Raw genomic sequence first — 21,508 nt, forward strand, 5'->3', positions numbered from 1 at the left:
AAAAATCCAAAATCTGAAACTTTGAATGCTGACAGGACACCACAAGTGCAGAATTCCACATATTAGTACTTAACACAAACTTCATTCCATGCACAAAATTATTACAATTATTATATAAAATTACCTCCAGGATATGTGTATAAGTGACATATGAAACATAAATGAATTTTGTGTTTAGATTTGAAGTTCTGTCCCCAAGGTATCTCATTATGTATATATAACTATCCAAAATCCAACAAGAAATTCAAAACCCAAGCCACTGCTGCTCCCAAATATTTCAGACAAGAGATACTTGACTTTTATTTTTAGTCACTGTTATTATTTTGAGGAAGTTCCGTCTAGTGCCTGTATTAAGCGTGTCATTTATATTGATGCTTCAACCTTCATGGGGCTTTGTTGACCCTGGAGAGTCTGCCCATCCTAAAGTGTGCCTTTCATCAGCTAAGCAACTTACCAAAGCCCATACTCCAGCCATCTCCTTTATGGATGCTCTCACAGAGCCACTATTTCCCTGCTGCAATCCCCCTGGGGCTAGGTACAGAGCCTGCTGTTTATGCAAGCTAGCCGATCCTAAGCCTGCTTACCCTGCTCTGTTCATTCCTTCCCAAAAACCCACAAAAAAAGTCTTGTGCCCACATTCACCTCACTCTTTCTGCCTTCTGACAGAACCTCGCACTTCCTCTGGCTCTGTGTGGTGTGGCGTGCCCTCTCCTCTCAGCAACCATGAGAAACAAACTATCTTTTCAGTAGCAATCATTTTATCTCCTGATCTGTTGGTCTCACCATACCAGAATAATCATAAAAATGACATTTTAAAATGGCAACAAAAAGCTCATCTTCATTTGTCTTTATGAAAAGAAAGACAACCAATCTGGGTTTGAAACTTGCATATTCCTATGTATAGAGGAGAAATTTCAGCTTAAAAGAGGAAAAAAAAGATTGATTTGAAACATGAAAAAATGAATAGAGTTTGCTAGAAGAATAAGGAGTTGGGGGCATTCCAGGCAGAGGAAAACCATGTGTAAATAATGGGTGAGACAGAGCATGGTGCTTTACAGAAGCAGCATATATTTTGACGCTATCCATTCTGCTATCATATCCCTTTTCAGGCTGGGCAGCAGTTATCTGCTATTTGCTGAGCATTTCTACAAGGCAGTAGCTTATTCAGGGCTGGGATTGGGTTTCATTCATTTTCTTTCACCATTGCCTAGCACAGTATTGGAAAATAAAGGCTCAATAATTATTGAATAAATGTATATATGGATAAATGAGGGCATGAATGCATGAGTTGAATTCACTGAAGAGAGAAGTGTGCGTGGGTGGAGGCTAGCAAAAAATAAAGTTCAAGAGTCAGATTGGTCACACTATGCCATTTTACTCTATAAATAAGTACTGCACTATCTTCATGGTTAGAACATATTGACGTATTTTTAAACATCAATATTAAGAGATTATTCTAAAAACAGATCACTTACTTCTGGCAACACTGAGTTTTGCTTTAGGCTAAAATGAACAGCATGTTAGAAATAGTACATCAGGGTTCCTAGAAGCACACTGATTGATAGCTGCTAAGAACTGACTGCTGCCGGTTATAGAGGCGCAACAGAAACGTCTACCAGAAAATCACAGCAGTTCCTCGTTAATCACGATTATTATTAAAATCCTTTAAAACATCAATATTCATAATGATGACCCTTGGTAAGAAAATATTTCTATGTAGTTTCTTCTGTTTAATAAGGAATTTTTTTTTTTTTTTTTTTTGAGATGGAGTTTCTTTTTTTTTACCCAGGCTGGAGTGCAATGGCGCGATCTCAGCTCACCGCAACCTCCACCTCCTGGGTTCAGGCAATTCTCCTGCCTCAGCCTCCTGAGTAGCTGGGACTACAGGCACACACCACAGTGCCCAGCTAATTTTTGTATTTTTAGTAGAGACGGAGTTTCACCATGTTGACCAGAATGGTCTCGATTTCTTGACCTCGTGATCCACCCGCCTCGGCCTCCCAAAGTGCTGGGATTACAGGCTTGAGCCACTGGGCCCGGCTGGAAATGTTTTTAATCAGAAGTAAAACATCTGTTATTAAAGATAACATGTGGAATAAATATTTATTTCCCAAAATGGTCCTTGAAAGAGCGGTGTGCACTGTCTCAGCTCCCTCTTTTCCCACAGGTAGCTTCATTTGCATTTTATCCCTTCATTCTGTTTAAACTGTTTACCAAGTTACTAACAACCTCCATGATTTTAAATTTAGTGAATACTTTTCTATCTTATTTATAGGCGATCTCGTTGCAGTGTGGGACACGGCCGATCATGCCATCCTTCTCCAAACTCTGTTTTGTTTTGTGTTTTTGAGCACTCCTGTGCCACCTTCGACTGTTTTGAATTTTCTTTGTTGGCTTCTCTTTGTTTACCTACTCCTGGGCAGTGAGTGCTCTCCTCAGCCTTCTTCCATTCTCATTTGCCATTACGTCATTGGTTAACCTTAACTACTGTGAATTCCACTCCATATTTAAAAGTTTTAAGTCACTATTCAGTCTTCACCTCTCTACAAGGTCAACATGTTCAAAACTGAACTCATCACTCCTTCGTCTACCCCTCTCAATTTACTCCTTTTCTGTTTCCTATTTCAGAGAATGGCACCACTAACCATCAAGTTGCCAAAGCTAGAACCTTGCAAGTCATTCTCAATTTCTCTTAAGTCAGGGCCTGTATCCAATTAGTCATCGAGACTTGCTTTTCTACCTCCTTGGTGTCTCCATCCCTCCTGTTCCTGCATTGGCTTAAACCCTCATAATATCTCACCTGGATTATTGAAACAGCCTTCTAAAAGATCTCTTGGCCCCTGGTTTTGCTTGCTTCTAATCAATTCTCCAAATTCAATTGGAATGCTCTTTTTTCCCATTGAATCTGATCATATTATTTATTTGTTTAATATCCTTTGATGATTCCTTTGGACCTTTAGGATAAAATTCACACTTCTTAGAAAGACCCTTAATAAACTGGCTCCTAGTTTCCATTCTAAAGTTGACTTGAGCAGGACTTAGAGTTCCCCGATTTAGCCATGCTCTCATGTCAGTGCTTTCACATTGAGACTTTTACCCCTGTCCCCCCATTTTTTGTTTTGTTTTTGAGATAGAGTCTCGCTCTGTCACCCAGGTGGGAGTGCAGTAGCAGTATGTCTGCTCACTGCAACCTCTGCCTCCTAGGTTCAAATGATTCTCCTGCCTCAGCCTCCCGAGTAGCTGGGACTACAGTTGTGCACCACCACACCCAGCCAATTTTTTTATTTTTAGTAAAGACAGTGTTTCACCATATGTTGGCCAGGATGGTCTCAATCTCTTGACCTCGTGATCTGCCTGCCTAGGCCTCCCAAAATGCTGGGATTACAGGCATGAGCCACCATGCCCGGCCCCCTGTCCCCCCATTATTTGCCAAACTTGCCTGTCCTTTAAGATTCAGTGTTTACATATCACCTTTGGAGAGCTTTCAGGTGAGGGCACATTGGTGTTCCTTCTCTGTGTTCAAAGTTACTGCCTATCACACAGAATTGTGATGACATGTTTAAAACATTGCCTTTCTCCTGAGCTCCTGGAGAATTCAGGAGCCCAAACCATAAAAGTCTGTTGTCCCCAGTGCCTGTCACAGTACCCAGAACACACTGAGTGATTATTATGTCAAATGCAAGAATGGATTAAATATGCCATATTTATCAGAAAGGTGGCTGTTTCATTGAAAGAGGAGAAAGACTCAAAGTCAGTAAAAATCTTTTTTTATACTTTTAAGGCAGAGTGTACAGTTATGGAAAATACTAAATATGAAAAAACAACCTGACAAACTACAGAAGGAGGTCTTTAGGTCCTGGTCTGCTTAAATACATGTCCTAGCTACAGTCTTGCCACAATAATAAACTTCACACTCACCAACACAGGCTTTGTCAGTAAGAGGACTCCTTCCCAATAATAATGAAGAAGCTACATGAAAATGAAGACAAAACAGTAATTAAAACAGAAGGAGCTAGCTAGAGCATAGCTAGCTTCTTCTGGGAGGCAGGTTTGGGAGTATTTTGGAAGGGGTTTGTACTGTGAAGCAGAAAGAGAATGAGTTCAAATGGTGAAGAATATGGATTGTGTATAAAAAGGTTAAACTGAGCCTGCATGCATAGAATGTCTTAGGTTCTACAACCCGATTGAAGCTACACCTGACTTGGGTGATGGTCAGGGAAGTTAAATAAATGAATGTGTATCCACATTGCTTCAGCAGTCCTGACAAAAGCCATCATTGCATTGAAGGTATGCTAGAGGAACAGGATGAGTACTGATCTTTGTGAATGGTCAAATTCCATTGATTTTAGTGATGAGACCCACAGAATTTTCCTTTAAGACTGCATTTATTTATCTTGAGAGTTACAGATGATCTGTGAACCATCTGAAATGGTGGCTGTGTGGATGTGCTTTAATTTTTTTTTTTAATCTTCCTGGAGAGAGAATGGATAGCTTTCATATTCTATGACTCTCTCTCCTGTACCCAAAGAAAATTCAGAGCTACTGGTCAAAACAACCCCCCCCATCAAAAAACACCCTTTTAACTCAGACATAACCTTTCCTGGTCCATCCGAAGTCCCGTGTTCAGGAGTAAAGGAATTGAGGTATGATAGTGGCTGCTTCTTGCTTCCAATGTTCCTTGGGCCTCAATTTGCCTCATGTTCTGGGGAAACAGAATTCTATTTAACGCCTCCCAGAACGGTACTATACTCTGAGTGAGTTCCAGATGTCTTAAGAGATGCCAGATGGCTCACGAAAGGCAGACCAGCTTCAAGGAAAATGTAGCCCATTTCTTTGGATTTGAACCATAAAGTCAAGCTTTCAGGGCCAGTTATCAGGAGAAGAACATTCAAGATTCACGGTCTGCCCTGAAAACCAGACCTCAATGAGGCCATCACTTGACTGTGGGGATATTCTTCTTTTTTAGGCTGTTTGGGAGTAAGACTCACCAAACACTGATTTTTTTTTTTTTTTTTTAATGTAAGAAGGAAAGGAAGCATATTCAGTGAGGGCTCGTAAATCAGATAATATGCTAAATGCCTTCACATATTTATTTTATTTAATCCTCACACAGACATAGGAGGTAGATATTTGGGACCCAGATTTTCCAGTGGAAAATCTGAGACTCATAGAGGTTTAGTAAATATATTTTGATTTTCAAGTTGTTTATGTTTCACTCTATGAGTATCATCTGAGAATATTCAACCTTCACCATTGGGTTATGTGGTTTCTAATCTAAGAAAAAATTGCTGCTAAGAATTTTTAGACTAAGAGTCTATTTCTGTAGATCTTCTCACAAGCAAGTAAAGGCCATATGTGATGTGTGGACTCCCTGCAATGCTCTATCTCTCTTCCCATGAAATATGCTTGCATGTATAATATTCAAACATACACACACACACACACACACACACACACAGTTTTGCCTTTGCATAGTTGATTTTAAATATGGAAATTAAGAGAAAAATGCTTTTGTCCTAGAATAATAACCCATTTTCAGCATATCATGTGCTTGCTCCTTAGTAAATATCACCATTCTTTTAAATTCTCTGACTCCCTCAATTCTAACTTCTGTATACCTAGATGAAAGACATTTTCCAATCTTTCTAACAGGAAGTTTTTGGGCTACAATTTCCAACTCTTTCTAAACTTCTGGAATTCTAACTTTTGTGTATTGGACATAATGGACTCATCCAGATATCTTTACCTAATGAAGTGCCATTTCTGGCTCTCCGTTTTCATAACTCTTCTTAACTTTGAATCCTGGCCCTGCCACTTGTTAGCTGTGACTCTTGGGTGATTCAATTGGCCTCTTTGAGACTAGTTTTTAAAATTTATTAGGTGGGTATTATAAGGGTTGCCTAGATTTTGTAGCATTTTGTACAGAATTAACATTGTAGGTGTTATATGAGATAATGTAAGCAAAGCATTTAGCACAGCACTTGGCACTTAGTAAAAGTATAGTGGTGAGGAGGTGTTGTTAATAGAGTTACAGTAATGGTGGTAATTATTATTTTACCTGTATCTATGGTAGCCTTATAATGGGATTTATTTGGCTGCAGAAGTTCCACAAATTAATATGGTTCTGAATTCTCTTCCATGAAGCACATCTGCACTGCTAATTAATGCTCCAAAACAGCATGATAACCTGTATTGGCAGTAAATTACATCGGTCCCTAAAATTTGGTTTTCCTAAGGAATGGGACACACCACATGCTGTTCTCATTGGAAGCCAGGAAAGAGTGTGAGAAATAAACACTTGGCCTTGAAAAAATATTTGCTTTCCATTATGAGATGTTATTTGGATGTTGTCATATTCTCTATTATTAACATAAAACAAAACCCAATATAAGTAATTTCTGGATTAATTTCACAATTCCTGTATATTTCACAATTTGTCAGCCTTATTTTTCTTTTCTGCCTTGTTTTTCTCAGGCAAAGAAAACAAACAATTGTGTAATATGATCCACAGGCAGAATACAGATCAGCCCTGTGCCTTCTTACTATAGACCCAATGCCCTGAAGTATCCTTTATAGAGGAACAAATCTGAAATTGAATTTTGGTTACCTTAGGTGGAGGGAGGCAGCCAGAGAACGAGCGATCTTCTTTTTGAAAACTCAGATTGAGATTGTCTATGTTGACTTTGCCATTGGTTGTCCTTAGTGCCATCTTCAAAATCTCCAACAGACCCCTGTTGACTTCTGGCTGTGTGCTGGAGTGTTGAGGTGGAGTGCTGCTTGGAGGGGAAAGGGAGAAGGCTATGAAAGGATGATCCACTCAAAGCAGCTGCATGCTTTCCTACTACATCTCTCAACTTTGCTACACACTGTGAAACCAGAGAGCCCATCCACGAAGGCCTTCTCAGTCTTGGGAACCTGGTCATCAGGGTGCATGCAGACATTTCATAGCTTAACTCAAACCTGCTCCATCTGAGTGAGCTCTACCATCTCTTTTCCAAGATGCACGAACCAATATGTCTACAACAAAGGCCAAAATTCTTTATCTTTATATCTTTTTTTTTTTTCTAGGTTGAGACAGAAAATAAGGGATCGCAGTGGTTTACTTTAGCTGCTTGATTATACTTTTCTTCAACTCAGATAATTACTGATGGCAAATGAAATGTCTAAACTGCTCATTGCCACAAGCAAAGCAAAGAAGATTCCACCAGATCCCCATACCAAGGGAATCTAGTTGCCTTGGAGGAAATCCTGAACCAGCTGAATATCCTGCATTAACCTTGACTCTGCTCCTTATATCTGAAAACCCAGAAATGTTTGGGAGTAATTATCTACTTACAGTCTGGCATGTGAATGTACATAATTATTAAGATGGTCTGTCTAACTGACTATTATTATTTTAAATAATAGTTGAAAAACAACAGACTGAGATGTTATAGCCACTGATTTTATGAAATGATTTGATACATTTACTCCCTCACAGTCAAAGGTATTTGTTCCTCCAGATCCAGGTGGACTATTGCTTCCTCTGTGAAGCTTTTCTGTTTTCCATTGTCTCAAGTTAAACACCAAGTTCCCTAGAGGGACAGTCCATGACATTGCCCAACTTCTACCCATCTAAATTGGGTTTCTTTCGGTGGTATACTGGTAAATCTTTAACAATCAGCTCCACAAGATAAAGCCCTAATTTGTTGCATTACTGATTTCCCTGGTGTAAATACTCCCACCATGGCTGATTTCAGGCTACTACTGTGCATCGCTAAATGAGGAGTTGGGAAGAGGTGTGCATCATCGGCCCTCATGTCTGGCTCTGGCACACCCCTGATTGATACACTTATTCATAGTGCCTTGTTCTTTCCCTTAATAGATCTCCTTCAACTTGCCATCACATCTCTATTTCCTTATTTTTTTCAAGTCTGACTTCCCTAGTAGTCTGCTCTAAGAGGTCAAGTCTTTTGTTCCTTACTGTTCCCTGGGGATCTTGTACAGTACCTGGAATTGATTCATTTCAGATGTATATAACTTTGTCTAAAGGTTATATTATTTTATTTTCTTATTTCTTTTGGCTCTGTGACTCTCATACAAGGTTTGGCTACAAATTATACTCTTCTGAACTACTTAATAATACATATTTTCCAAAAGTTAGGTACAGAGAAAAAATAGTGGACATATATCTTTATTTTGGTCACCAACTTTTGCATGTGCACTCACCTGTCCAAAAAGTTCCCCAGCTCATGAGATGGTCCACCTCTCACTATGGCAGAGGAGAATGCCAACTATTTGCTTTACCAGGCTAACTTTGCTGCAAGGACACATAACCCAAACACTGCCAATCAGATGTCTCTGTTACAGATCTGAATCGTAAGTCTTCCTTCCTCTTTTCTTGCAAGGACAGTTTCTGGGGATAGGAATTCATGAAGCTTTGGTCCCTAGCTCAGTACACTGAGTACTGAATAGGCAGGTGTTGTATGGAACCCATTTACTGCAGCTGGTAGGGTTAGAAGGCCTGTTGGCAGGAATTTGTTTCGTCTGGTCCAATTTAGGAGATGAGAGCTGTTGCTACCCCTGCTGCCACTGGCATTGCTGGAATCTTTTAAAACATCACAGAGCTACCCTATTAGAGGTTCTACCTGACAGAACATGGGAAGGGAATTTTCCTGATGCAGACATTAACTAATGAAGGGCCTGGCTTTATTACAGGCTATAAGTTGTGCATTTCTACAAATATACTGTATGGTTTTTATAAAGCAGCGCGTTCTCTGATGAGCTCAAAATCATTTCTTTCTGTGCCTCTTCTGTAGAACAGATATCCAGGTATCCCTGAAAGTAAGTTTCTGTAAGCTCTTTAGATAATTGGAGGTGCCAGTTACATTCAACAAATATTATTGAGCATCTCCTGTATGCCAGGAACTATGTTAGAACTATGCTAGACACAGAGTTAGCCAGGACAGCCATGATTCCTAACCTCAAATGTCAAATAAATAACTGAAAATACTATAATAGCTATGAAGGAGAAGGGCTATGGGACTATATAACAGAGATCTAACCTTATCTAGGTATCAGCAAAAGCTTCCAGTCTAGGACTCATAAGACCTTATCTGCCAGGGAGTGGCCATGTATTCTACTGCATGGTCTATGACCTCTCAGGGCCAAAATTTTACAGTATGTATTGTGTGAAGGGTAGTTTCTGATTGGTAAAAATGTCTAGGGCTTTATGGCTCTCAGTAAGACAGTTGCTCCCAGAGTGATATTTGACTGGAGTGCCCACATGGCAGTATTGTTTTCTTTATAGATGAGCCCTAAAGGAAGAGACTAGGCCCTGTCAATCCTGGAATTCACTGTGCCCAGCAAAGTAAGCCTGGCAAACAGCTCACATTCAATAAGTGGTGAAGGTATCACAGTCAAAGAGGGCACACTGTAGGAAAGAATCGAGTCCAACAGTTGGTCCAAAGACATTTCAAAAAAACAACGAAAACACCCCACCTTTTTCCTAGAGTAAAACACTTAACTCCAATGTCATGGCTCTTAACCACCATGTCACATTGTTTGTAGCTGAAAGGAGTCACTTCTAGAAGAACAGTTAAAAATAATAAAAACACTTACATAGTACTTACTATGTACCAGGCACTGTCTTTAGAACTTTGCATTTATTGACTCAGTTACTCTTATAAATCAATGATATTCCCACTTGACAGCTGGAGAATAGAAGCACAGAAATGCCAAGGTCACATAGCCCCAAAATGGCAAAGACAATAGTTGAGGCCAGGCTTCTGCAACGGAGTCTGTGCTCCTAACCACTGCAATTTGTCACCTTTTTTTTGAAAACAAGAGAATTTCATACTTTATTGCATTTCATCTCTGATTATATTCTTCACATCCTATTTTTATTTTGAGTACTTTCTTTCCTGTGCAATTATATGAAGTGACTATTGATGCCTGAACCCCAAACCTTTTTTTTTGCTAGTGTCTGCAACCCAGGAGCTGACTGACTGAACATCTTTTTGGAATCACACTTTATAGATGAGCTGTGCACTCGTACACAATCATTTCTTATTTCATAATGAGGTTTTTCATTTTCACACAGCAACCTCACAAAAAGACACATGCTTGATGTTAAAAAACATATGCAATTGCTGCAAATAACTTTTTATGTTGGCCTGTGCACAAAAAGAGAGAGAGAGAAAACTCTGAGCATAAGCCAAGTGCTGGGGAAGAGCAAAGTGATTCTGCATTGGGTGAGGTATTCGAGTGAACGCCTTCAAGATCCCTGCCAGCTCTAGGAGTCTAGTGCCATGGACTGACTGCGTCCCCTCAAAGTTCTCGTGTTGAAATCCTAATACCAATGTGATAGTATCAGAAGGCTGGGCCTGTGGGATTTGGTCATGAGTCCTCATGAGTGGGATTAGTGCCTGGCTTAGTCTATTTTTGGGCTGCTATAACAGAATATCTGAGATTGGGTGATTTATAAAGAACAGATGTTTTATTTCTTCAGTTCACAGGGGTAAGAAGTGCAAGGTTGGTGGTATGCATCTTGCAGGGACTTTCTTGCTGCGTCATTCTATGGTGGAAGGCGGAAGAGCAAGGAGAGGCAAGGGTGAGAGACAAACCCAGTTTTACAACAAATCCACTCTCTTGTAAGTAACTCACTCCTGATATCATGACATTAATGCATTCAAGAAGGCAGAGCCTTATGATGTAATCACCTCTTGTTAGGTCCCATCTCCCAGTGCTGTTGTTGCATTAGGGATTAAGTTTCCAAGACATGAGCTTTGGGAAGTTCGTAGCGTATCTTTGTAAGGAGAAGCCAGAAAGGCAGTGCACTCTCTTTCTGCCATATGGGGCAGGTACAGAGAGAAGTCAGCAGTGTGCAACCCGGGAGAGTCCTCCCCAGAACTCAACCATGCTGGTGCCCTGATCTTAGACTTTCAGGCTTTGCTTCAGAACTGTGAATCATACATATATGTTCTTTATAAGCCACACAATTTACGGAACTTTTTTATAGCATCCCACACAGCCTAAGACACCTGGGAACAATATGCCCACAAAAAGGGAGAAGAGTACCTTTGGCTATGATTGCCATGACTCTCAGTTTTCCTCTGGTCTGCAACTGCTTTATTTTGCTGCGAATAGTCTGAAGCTGCACTGTTTAAAAACCAGAGTAGCTTCTCATAATTCACCTAAAAATTAAATATGAAACAGAACATCCTCATTTAATTTATAAGTAAGGAAAGAGACCTGCTGAGATAAAATGTATTTGGCAAATTTTTAACAATTAAACATTTAAAAAAACACTTAAAATATGATATCATAATTATTGGTGCTTTTTAGCAAGGATTATTATTCACCCTCCTGAAAAAATGGTAAAATTGTACTTCCTGGTTGTCTTGTGGTTGGGTAAGGCCATGTGACTAGTTCTGGCCAGTGTATTATAAGCAGAACAGAGACCCTGTGAGCTGACATGAGACCTCCAGGGCTCTTTTTCCCCTTCTGCTGTCCTGTCCTAAACTATCCTAAAGTGGCTGTTTCATCATCCTGGGTCCTGGAGCTAAGCTGATGATGGTGTTGAGAAGAACTATGGCTGGCTCTATGGAAATATAAATGAAAAAAAAAAAAACCAACCTTTTGTTGCTGTAAGCCACAAACATTACTACAGCATAACCTAACCTTAGCCTTTCTTTCTATTCTCACCTCTCCCCTGACTCTCTCCCTTGTTCTTTCCCACTCTTTATTATATATGGCATATTCAGCAGATATATTTAGATATATTGAGCAGATATATTCAGATAATCTGAAGACAAAAATTTATTAGGCTAGGTGAAAAATCTGAAGACCCTTTTTCTGCATAGGAAAGGACTGAAGGAATGTCATCATTTCCACTGCTAAGCTGGATGTCATCCCAGGGACTCTGGTGGACAGACAGCTCCAGGGTAGCAGAGGGGTGAGAAGTGGGAGAGAAAAGCTAGATAGGGTCCCTGATAGAAACTAGCTCTCAGGCCAGAAGATTTGGGTGAACTGAATATTCAAATAGGTTGTACTAATACATTCATATTGCATTGCTAAATACTTCTCATAAATATATAACTAATTCTATTCTGTTGCATTTATCGCATTACTAAATCCCAAGACTAAATTTGCAAGATTGGTTTTGGCCTGGTTTTCTGGATGAGATCATTGAGGCACGGGAGAACTTAAGTAGAGTGTGCTCCGTGTCACAGAGCTAATGATGGTGGGATTGAGATTAAAGTCCAGGCCTTCTTTTTTAAGGTCTGTGCTGTCTCTTGCCTTTCTCTTCATACATGCTCACTAATGATTTTTCTTATTGCTATTACTTCTTCCTATTTTAGGGTATTTTCCTCTGGTTCCCTGAATTTGGTGACACTTGGACTATACTTTATATTCAGACATAGGTATGCGCTTAGAAAATACAGTGCCCAAGGAACTCTGGCCCTGTCATTGGGGAACTTGTGTCTTAGCATTGGGTCTGCCATTAATTCTCTGGGTCTCCTGAGCAAGTTCCAGCAAAACCTTTGGGCCTCAGTTCCCTAATCAGGAAATTTCAAAGATACCTCCCACTTGTAACTTTCTAGGAAATTGTGATGATAAGAAGGAGATCTTAGTTCAGGCTGACAATGTAAGTTGGGGCAGGGAGACCCTTTAAAGATAAATTAAACAGATTGAAGAGACCTAAATCTATTTTCTATTCTAACTAGAAATTTCTACACATGAATATAAATAAGCTTTTAATCATAATAGTCAGTGTTACCACTGCAAGAAAGTAGCTAACTTCTTCATCTGTTACCCTGGTGGGTATGAATTAAAGAAACAAAAGGAACCCACACTTCCAATAGCAAGGTGGCCATACCATTTCAGGAGAGCCCCTCTTAGAAAATCTCTGACAAAGGATTTTGACTGTTGGTAACTGTAGAGGGAGTTCATGCCTCAAAAAGAGATGGCTCAGCTGAGATTGGAGAAGAAATCCTGAAGATATTGGGTCCAGGATCTTCAGCTCTGTCTGAAGCTTTTCTAATAAGTTGGATCTCAAAGGACGAGACTTGAGTTCTCTTCTGACCAGAGCAAGAAGAAAAGTGTCTTCGTTTGTTGTCCCTCTTGGCCTCTGGCCAATATCCTAACACACAATGAAACACAGAGCAGGACTCTTCAATTAGCCAGTAAAGACCAAAGCAAGGAAGCAGAGGCACACTGGGGCTGGTATCTGAGCACCCACTCTCAGGCCTGGCCTGGAGCAGGACAAGTCAGTGGCACTGAAGGTGAGCATTCAATCTGGTGTATTCATTATTTACAATGCATCAGCTCTTTTCCTTCAGGAGAAGAAAGCAAATCCTAGAGTATATGGTCTGGTAGAAGATGCTTTAACATACATCATTTGCCTTTTTCAAAATAACTGCTTTGATGGTATGAGAATTTAGAATAACACATTTTGGAGACCCATGGCACTGGGAGTTTAGCGTGGGTGATGCAAATCAAAGACGATATCTATAACCTGACTGAGTTAACTGGGAGCATCGTGGCCCTTCTGAGCTCAGCAATTCCTAGAAAAGGAAGAAGGTTGGAGGAAGATGAGGAGTTCGGTTGAAATTTTTAAGATTTGCCTGTGACTCCCCAGGACACTTCCTGGAAAGCTGACTGGATAAACAAAGTCTGGTGTCTATTTGTCCATTCTCAGACGGTCTTTAAATTTTTTTTTATGGAGGTGGGGTCTCACTATGTTGTCCAGTCTGGTCTCAAACTCCTGGCCTTAACTAATCCTCCCACCTTGGCCTCTCAAAGTGCTGACATTACAGGTGTGAGCCCCTATGACCAGCCCTCAGACTGTCTTATCATCTGCTCCACATCAAAAAATACTGTCCACAAATAATACTCCTTCATGCACAATAGAAACAACACAACAACTCTTAGAATACACACCTCATGTTGGTCAGAGCCACCTCTCACCATCTGTTCCAGGGACCAGTCTCTAAGCTTTCTCCTGGGAATGCCATGCACATAGGATAGGGACTGGTCTCCAGCTGGCACAGAGCAGCAGTAGACATCTGCCCGACCGGGAATCTTAACGGAGCAAGGACAAAGGGAAGCAAGGAGCAGAAGAGGACGCAGGGAAGAGAAAGAGAAAAGAAGGGAGAAAATGAGTAAGCCAACCAATTTCTTTAAGCACAGTCGTAGTTCTAAACGAACTTCTGCCCATGTATCATCAAGTCATTGAATCATCACTGAGGAAAGCTTGCCTTCACACCAATTTCAGCATTATGCATTAACACATGTTAGATAAATATATTCACAAGGAGGCATGTCTCATTTGGGCAGAAAAGTATCTGTGATAGGCAAAAAAAAAAAAAGAAAAATAGGTAAACATAAGGTATGTATAGGCAAATGTGAGGTTAATATTAGATAGAGAAGGGCGTCATTAGGCTGTTTTAATTAGCAGGTTCAGGAGGGAAGCAAAGGTAATTGTTAACTTTGACAAGAGATGAAAAAGCTCAGAATATTATACTTCAGGAGTAATGTTATTTTTTTATTTATTATTACTTTTTTTTGAGACCGAGTTTCGCTCTTGTTACCCAGGCTGGAGTGCAATGGCACGATCTCGGCTCACCGCAACTTCCGCCTCCTGGGTTCAGGCAATTCTCCTGCCTCAGCCTCCTGAGTAGTCAGGATTACAGGTGCGCGCCACCATGTCCAACTAATTTTTCGTATTTTTAGTAGAGACGGGGTTTCACCATGTTGACCAGGATGGTCTGATCTCTTGACCTCGTGATCCACCCGCCTCGGTCTCCCAAAGTGCTGGGATTACAGGCTTGAGCCACCGCACCTGGCCAGGAATAATGTCATTAAAAGTTGCAATAGAATAAATGATAGAAGTAGAATCAATAATAAAATCCTGTTCTCTCTTGCCATGGAGCATGGTATATTAATTGTGTTTTTAAATCATTTATGTTTTATGGTGTTTTGACATCTTGAGAAAGTGGGCCTTGCTGGCTGGCGGGAACTGTCCCTGCCAGGACTAGCTAACTCCTAGAGAAGTAAACATACAACTTGCCTGCTAACACACCTTTCATATGCAAACCAGTCCTGAGCTGAAACCCCCAAATACCTCCTTTATTTAACTCCCACACACCAAGCCTTTATTCTCTTGTCCTAAATAAATCCAGGACTAAGTTTCAGACAACTAGGGATAGTCACTCTGCCCCAGAGTTGGTGGAATTATTCCAATGTGCCAGTTCTAAGCTGTTTGCTGTGCCCTGCTTTGACTTTCCCATGTAAACCCCATAGAAAGGCTGTGGCTTGTGCTTTTCTCTCCTTGCTCCTCCTTCTGCCTCCTTGAAGTCCTCAAGTGGCCCTGTGTGGTGTGGAATCCCTCATTCTCTTGTGAAATAAAAACAATGAACTCTTGTTTCAAAGGCAATTGTCTCCAAGTCTGTTATCTCACCATATCCGATTAAAACAAAAACTCAGTACAAATTGAGATACAAGGTAGGTAGTACTAGCACACTTTTACATTTGGAAAGCCAAGGCTTGCAGAAGTTAAATAATTTTATTCCTTCATTTAAGAAACATTTATGGTTTGTTTAGTGTGGGCCAGGCACTGTCATAAGCCCTACAGTGAAAACAAACAGACTCAGTCCCTGCTCTCACAGAGCTTGCTGATGGTGGGAGGCACAGCAAGTAATTGTGATAATAGAAAAGGGATTCTACAGGCCACTCTCAGAAAAGTCCATGGGTCCACCTGATCTGGACTTGGTGGTCCAGGTCTGAAGGCAATGGCATCTAAATCTAGGCTTGCAAGATAAGTCAGATTTGGATTTGGATAGGCCAACAAGTGGGGAGAGAGGAGGAGAGGACAAGAGGGTTACATGAAGAGTGAACTGGATATAGAAAACCTCCAAAGTGCATACCTGTACATAAGAGAGAGATGATGCTTTCAGAGCATAGTTTGACTTTTGGAAAAGGCAAAAGGTAAGTCTGGAGAGAGAGAGGCAGGAGAAAGGCAATGAATTACCTTTAGCCTTGTTAGTATCTGTGCTTTATTCTGAGGGCAGTGGGAACCATAAAAATATTATTAATAGAGCAATGACTAGATCAGACTTGTCCAAAACTTACTGCCTAGTAAATTGTGCCGACATTTGAATCCTGCTTTTCACAATTACCCTAGGATGAGAGAGATTCAATGTTTAGTCCACAGAGCAATTTCACTCTGTGAAATATTTGGCTAAGTATTTCAGACATATTCTTCACAGGACAATATGTTTCTTTGCAAATTATTTGTAATATAAAATATTTCAATTTTCAGCCACATTCAAAAATATTTTTTTTTGCCTCTGAGAGTTTATGTGTTTCTATGTGATGGTGTTTTAAAGAAGTGTTATCAATACTTCATCATTCCATGGGTCAAGGTATCTTTCAGTTGCCTTTGCTTTCATTTAAACATGAAAATATATTAAGTGCCTTTATTCTTGTCACTACAGACACAAATGAACAAGGCAGGTGTGACTCCTTCCATTATAGTTCTAGACATCATAGACTGAATTTTGGGCTTCACCTATGGAAAGAGGAAAATATACCGTACTTCCAGGAATGCTGTGAAAAATGGGTGTTATGTATTTTAAATATTTTATATGTTCTAAAAGCTTATAATATATTTATTTGCTGTAATTTGTGTATCTCCCTCCCATAATATGACCTCCATGTGTCTCAGGACTCTGTCTTGCGCCTGGCTGACACCCCTACATCCAGAACAGCCCTGAATCTGCTAAAAGACTAGAGTAACAGCATGGGAGAATAGGGAGGAGCTCTTGGTGCAGGAGTGCCGGCCTGCTGCAGGCTGGGCTTCAGATTTCTCCCTTGATTTAAGTCACCTGGGGCTGTTGTTTTTCCAAAGCAAAGAGTGTTCCCAACATGTCAAAAAAGATAAAATGGGAAATTTTATCAATATTCTCCATTTCTGAACTTGGGATTTGTCAGAGCACTTACAAAGTCTCTAATATCATAGGTTTCCCTCATTTGGTTTACTTTGAATCACAAAATACCACTTGGGGACCAACACCATAGCCTGAAGTGACTTCAGTCAATCCTAGTTGTGTGATGTTTGCCTGAAAGAACTGGTGCAAATGAAGCACAGAAATCTAACACAGATTTACTAACTCTTCTGGGGGTGTTGGAACTTGTAAGAGTTGGAAATGTAAACAAGTCTTTTAAAGATTGCTTATAAATAAAACTATTTTTGAGTGTGTGTGGAATCATGCACATTCTCTTTCGAGAGAAGTGAACACAACAAATCATCTTAATATTATGCAATGGATAGCTGTGGTTTGGGAGAAAATTTCCAGACAGAGCATTAATTGCAGATGTGAAAAGTTGTTTCTTCAACACTTAGACCAAGGTACTGGGGTGTTCCAGAAAGCTGTTAAATGGCTCAAAAATCGGCACTAGTGATAATGAAGACAGCCATGAGAAACATCAATTAAAAGGTCTGATACATTTTTTTAAGAAATGTAGACTTAGAAAAAAGGTGTTTCCAAATTAATATTATATGTAACATGATTTTGAAATGTGCTTTAAACAAATTAATACAATACATATCAATATTAATCATTTGACTATTTTACTCATATTTGTAAAAATGTATATTTTATTTACATTTTAACTTTTACTTTTGGAAACTTCAAGCGCAGGTACATGTAGAGATAACAGCATGATGAGACCCCCTGTGCTCATCCCCAAGCTTCAATGATCAATTGACAATCTTAATTTATTTAAACCCGCATTACCCCTACAAGAGATTAAGTGAAGCCAGACAAGGTATTATATGTCCACATTATTTCAGCATGTGTTTATAAAGTAGTGGTTCTTAAAGTGTAGTCTTTGGGTCTGAAGTTTCAGCTTCACCTGGGAGTTGGTGAGAAATGAGAATTCTTGAGACCCTTCTCAGACCCACTAAATAAAAAGTTGTGGGATGGGGCACAGAAATCTGTGTTTGAATAAGTCCTCCGATAATTCTGATGCACACTGAAGTTTGAGAACCACTGCCCCAAGAATAAGAACTCTTTTAAAATACACAATAACATTATAACACTTAAAATAATTTCTCATTATTAACAGTAATTCCTTAATATCACCAAATGTCTAATCAGTGTTTAAAATCCCCTAGTTGTCTGGTAAATCTTATTTTTATAGCTTGTACATTCATAATAAGAACAATATGTTGCAATAGGTTAATATCTCTTCTTCCTTCCCTCCCTCCCTCCCTGCCTCACTTCCTCCCTCACTCCCTTTCCCTCCCTCCCTCCCTCTCTCCCTCCCTTCTCTCTCTCTCTCTCTCTCTCTCTCTCTCTCTCTTTCTTTTCCTTTCTTTTTCACTGCAGCCTGGTCTGAACTCCTAGATTCAATCAATCCTCCTCCTGTCTCAGCCCCCAAGTAGCCAGGACTAGAGGTGCACACCAGCACACCTGCTAACGTTTTTAGTTTTTTGTAGAGATGGAGTCTTGCTATGTTGCCCAGAGTGGCCTTGAACTCCTGACCTGAAGCAATCCTCCTACCTTGACCTCCTAAAGTGTTGGGACTACAGGCATGAACCACTCCATCCAGCCTTACATCTTTTTAAATGTCTAGTCTTCACACGCTGCCCCTTTAGTTACTATTTTTTCTTGCAATTGTTGAAGAAGCTGTGTTGTCTGCACTGCAGAGTTTTACACAGTCTGGATTTTGTTTCTGGCATCCCGATGCTGTTTTTTGAAAAAGTTCCACTTATTTCCTGTAAAATAGTAGTTAAATCTAAAGTCTTATTTGTATTCAAGTTCACTTTTATTTGGCAAGACATTTTTATATGTGGTATATTTCCCCATGGAAGCAAATGTTGTCTGATTGTCTTTTTGGGTCATATTTACAAGCACTTATATGCATTGCTTAATTTCTTTTTTTTATTAGGTCTTTGCAAAATGCTGATAATCTTATCCCCCCATTACTTCTTCATTTATTAACAGAAACAGTTCTTTAAAGGGAAACGTCCCTTCAACTATCACTTCAGTACAGTTTGCATAGAAAATGGCAAACTGAATAAATGCTTGGTTTTTTGTTTACTGTTTTTTTTTTTCAAATAAGGAATGTTTGTTCCTTAACATTCTTCAGAGGTGACCAATGAGTTTTTGTTTTTTAAAATTATTATGAATGTATACATTTAAGCATATTTAATGTGTTTCAATCTATTGCAATTATTATTTTTGTTGATGCCCAAATTATGCTACTTTCAACTGTGGGAGACTCTTCAGGTTAGATCCTGAATCTTCTTAGGCAAGTCTTAGGAAGTCTTTTATATCTTTATTGCTTTTGGAACAAGTAGATACTCCAGGCTCAAAGCTGCAATTAGCTCTTGGAATTTTACCAAGCATAATGCAGGTGCAAGGCTACTCATTGCTTTAGGACTAGTCACTGTTTCTAAATTTTTCCTATGGCCAGACTGGGAAATACATTTTGAAAAAGAGTTCATACTAATTTTTCGATTCAAATGTAGAACCATAGGGGATTTATTTAATTTTATGAATACTATATCTATATTTTATTTATTCTATACCCCAAATCACAAGTCCTCCTCACCAATAAAAACAAAGATAATGACTCATTTGCTTTATCACACAAAATATACACACACAGAATAACATTATCAACTAACGGTCATTTAAAACATTTAAATATCTTTTTTCATGAAATATTTTCCATATAGTAATTATTCCACTAGGGATATACTATGAAGTCATCGTGTTTTAAAATTATTTATAATAGTTCCATTCTGTTTGATTTTACTGCCAATTAATATATAATTAAGTTCATGTGGTTGCCAATTTTCAAGGTGGCCCCATTGGTCCCTACTTCCTGATTTCATGTCCTTCTGTAGTCTCCTTCATCCCCCCAACGTTTAGTTAAAATTGGTCTATGCAACCAATAGAATACTGTAGAAGTGATGGTACGTCACTTCTGAGATTAGGTTATCAAAGTTATTGCAGCTTCCAATTTGATTGTGTACAATCAATGTCACTCAGATTTTTTGGGAAGCCAGCTATCGCCTAGAAAGAAGCTGACAGGAGAAAAACCGAAGACTGTGGACACAGCCAGGAGGCCTCTGTCAAGAGCCACTTGAATGAGCTTGGAAGTGGATCCTCTAGTTTGGACCAAGCTTTCAAACTACTGCATCCATGGGTGAAATCTGAGGTAAAATTTTACAAGACTTTGAACCAAAATCTCTCACCTAAGCTACTCCTAGATTCCTTCCCCTGAGAAACAGTAGAAGGTAATACATGTGTATTGATTACAGTGAATAAGTTTTAGGGAAATTTGTTATACACCAAAAGGTAACAAAACCAGATTCATTTTATTTTGTTTTTGATTTTTACAAATTGATTTTCTTAACATATAATTTTACTTTATAATTGTATAGTGTAAAATATTTATGTGGTTGCAAAGCCAAACCTACACGGTTTTTACCCTTTCATCATGTTGCCTCTATCCCAAAGAGAAAACCACTTCTTAATAATGTTTTTAATTAATCCCTTCATTTTAAAAAACATAAGGTATATGTAGATTATACATATAGAGAGATAGAGATACCTGGTAGAATAATCTATATATATTTTTTCTATCTCACTTTTATTCAATTAATAATGTATCCCATTATATTACTCCACATATATATATGTGTATATATATATATATATATTCTACTTTTTTTTTTTACAATTTCATAGTACTCCATATATGGATGTACCTTAGTTTATTCAAAAAGTCCATTATCTATGGGAATTTAGGTTGTTTATAATTTTTTGGTACATACCTTCAGTATAAATCTTTTAATATTATATTTTTCAAATGTATCTTTGGGATAGATTTCTGAAAGTGAGATTTTGTTGTCAAAAAATAAATGTAGATGTAGTGCTGCTAATTATTGTCAATTTTCCTTCCAAAATGGTTTTTCCATTTAACTTTTTTTTTATCATTGTAGCAGTTTATCTGTTTCCTCATAGCCTTTCAATGAAGTATATTATCAATATATGGATCTTGCCAATTTATGTTATCAATTTCCTGGATTTTGCTAATGAGAAATGATATTTCAGGATAGAATTAATTTACATTCTAGTTATTAAAAGCAAATCCACATCTTTTGATATGTTTAAAGAACATTTACATTTGTCTTTCTGTGAATCACCTGTTCATATATTTTGCCCATTTTTCTAATAGTTTACTGCCCTTTTTCTTCTTTATTTTAAATAGAATATTCAATAGATGAGAGATGTATTTGTCAATGATTCAAGATGCAGATTTCCCCCCTACTTTGTCAGGTGTTTATGTACTTTGCTTACAGGGTTTCTGGCATATGGTGAAAATAATCACTCTTTTGGTGAAAATTATTACTGTTATTGTATCTATATTTTGAGTCATAGTTAAGAAAATTTCCCCTTATCCCAGAATATAGAGGAAATCACTCATGTTTACTTGTACTATTTAAATA

At 38.8% G+C, this 21,508-nt stretch overlaps 1 protein-coding gene across 2 annotated transcripts in view; it reads right to left on the reverse strand.

Annotated features, from left to right (window-relative positions):
* The window catches only part of C7H1orf87 (chromosome 7 C1orf87 homolog), an 82,058-nt gene that overhangs the window by 36,108 nt on the left and 24,442 nt on the right, over window positions 1-21,508 (reverse strand). Inside the window, exons 4-7 of one of the 2 annotated variants that reach the window (XM_002750886.6) lie at window positions 13,924-14,064; window positions 12,860-13,123; window positions 11,059-11,174; window positions 6,608-6,773 (exon numbers count right to left, since the gene is read on the reverse strand). In XM_002750886.6, coding sequence (XP_002750932.4) covers window positions 6,608-6,773; window positions 11,059-11,174; window positions 12,860-13,123; window positions 13,924-14,064 — 687 coding nt within the window. Of the gene's footprint in view, window positions 1-6,607; window positions 6,777-11,058; window positions 11,175-12,859; window positions 13,124-13,923; window positions 14,065-21,508 lie in introns of both variants that reach the window. The other variant, XM_009001348.5, reaches the window with a different exon arrangement.

This window comes from Callithrix jacchus, chromosome 7 (assembly GCF_049354715.1).
Source record: "Callithrix jacchus isolate 240 chromosome 7, calJac240_pri, whole genome shotgun sequence".
Taxonomy (NCBI): Eukaryota; Metazoa; Chordata; class Mammalia; order Primates; family Cebidae; genus Callithrix; species Callithrix jacchus.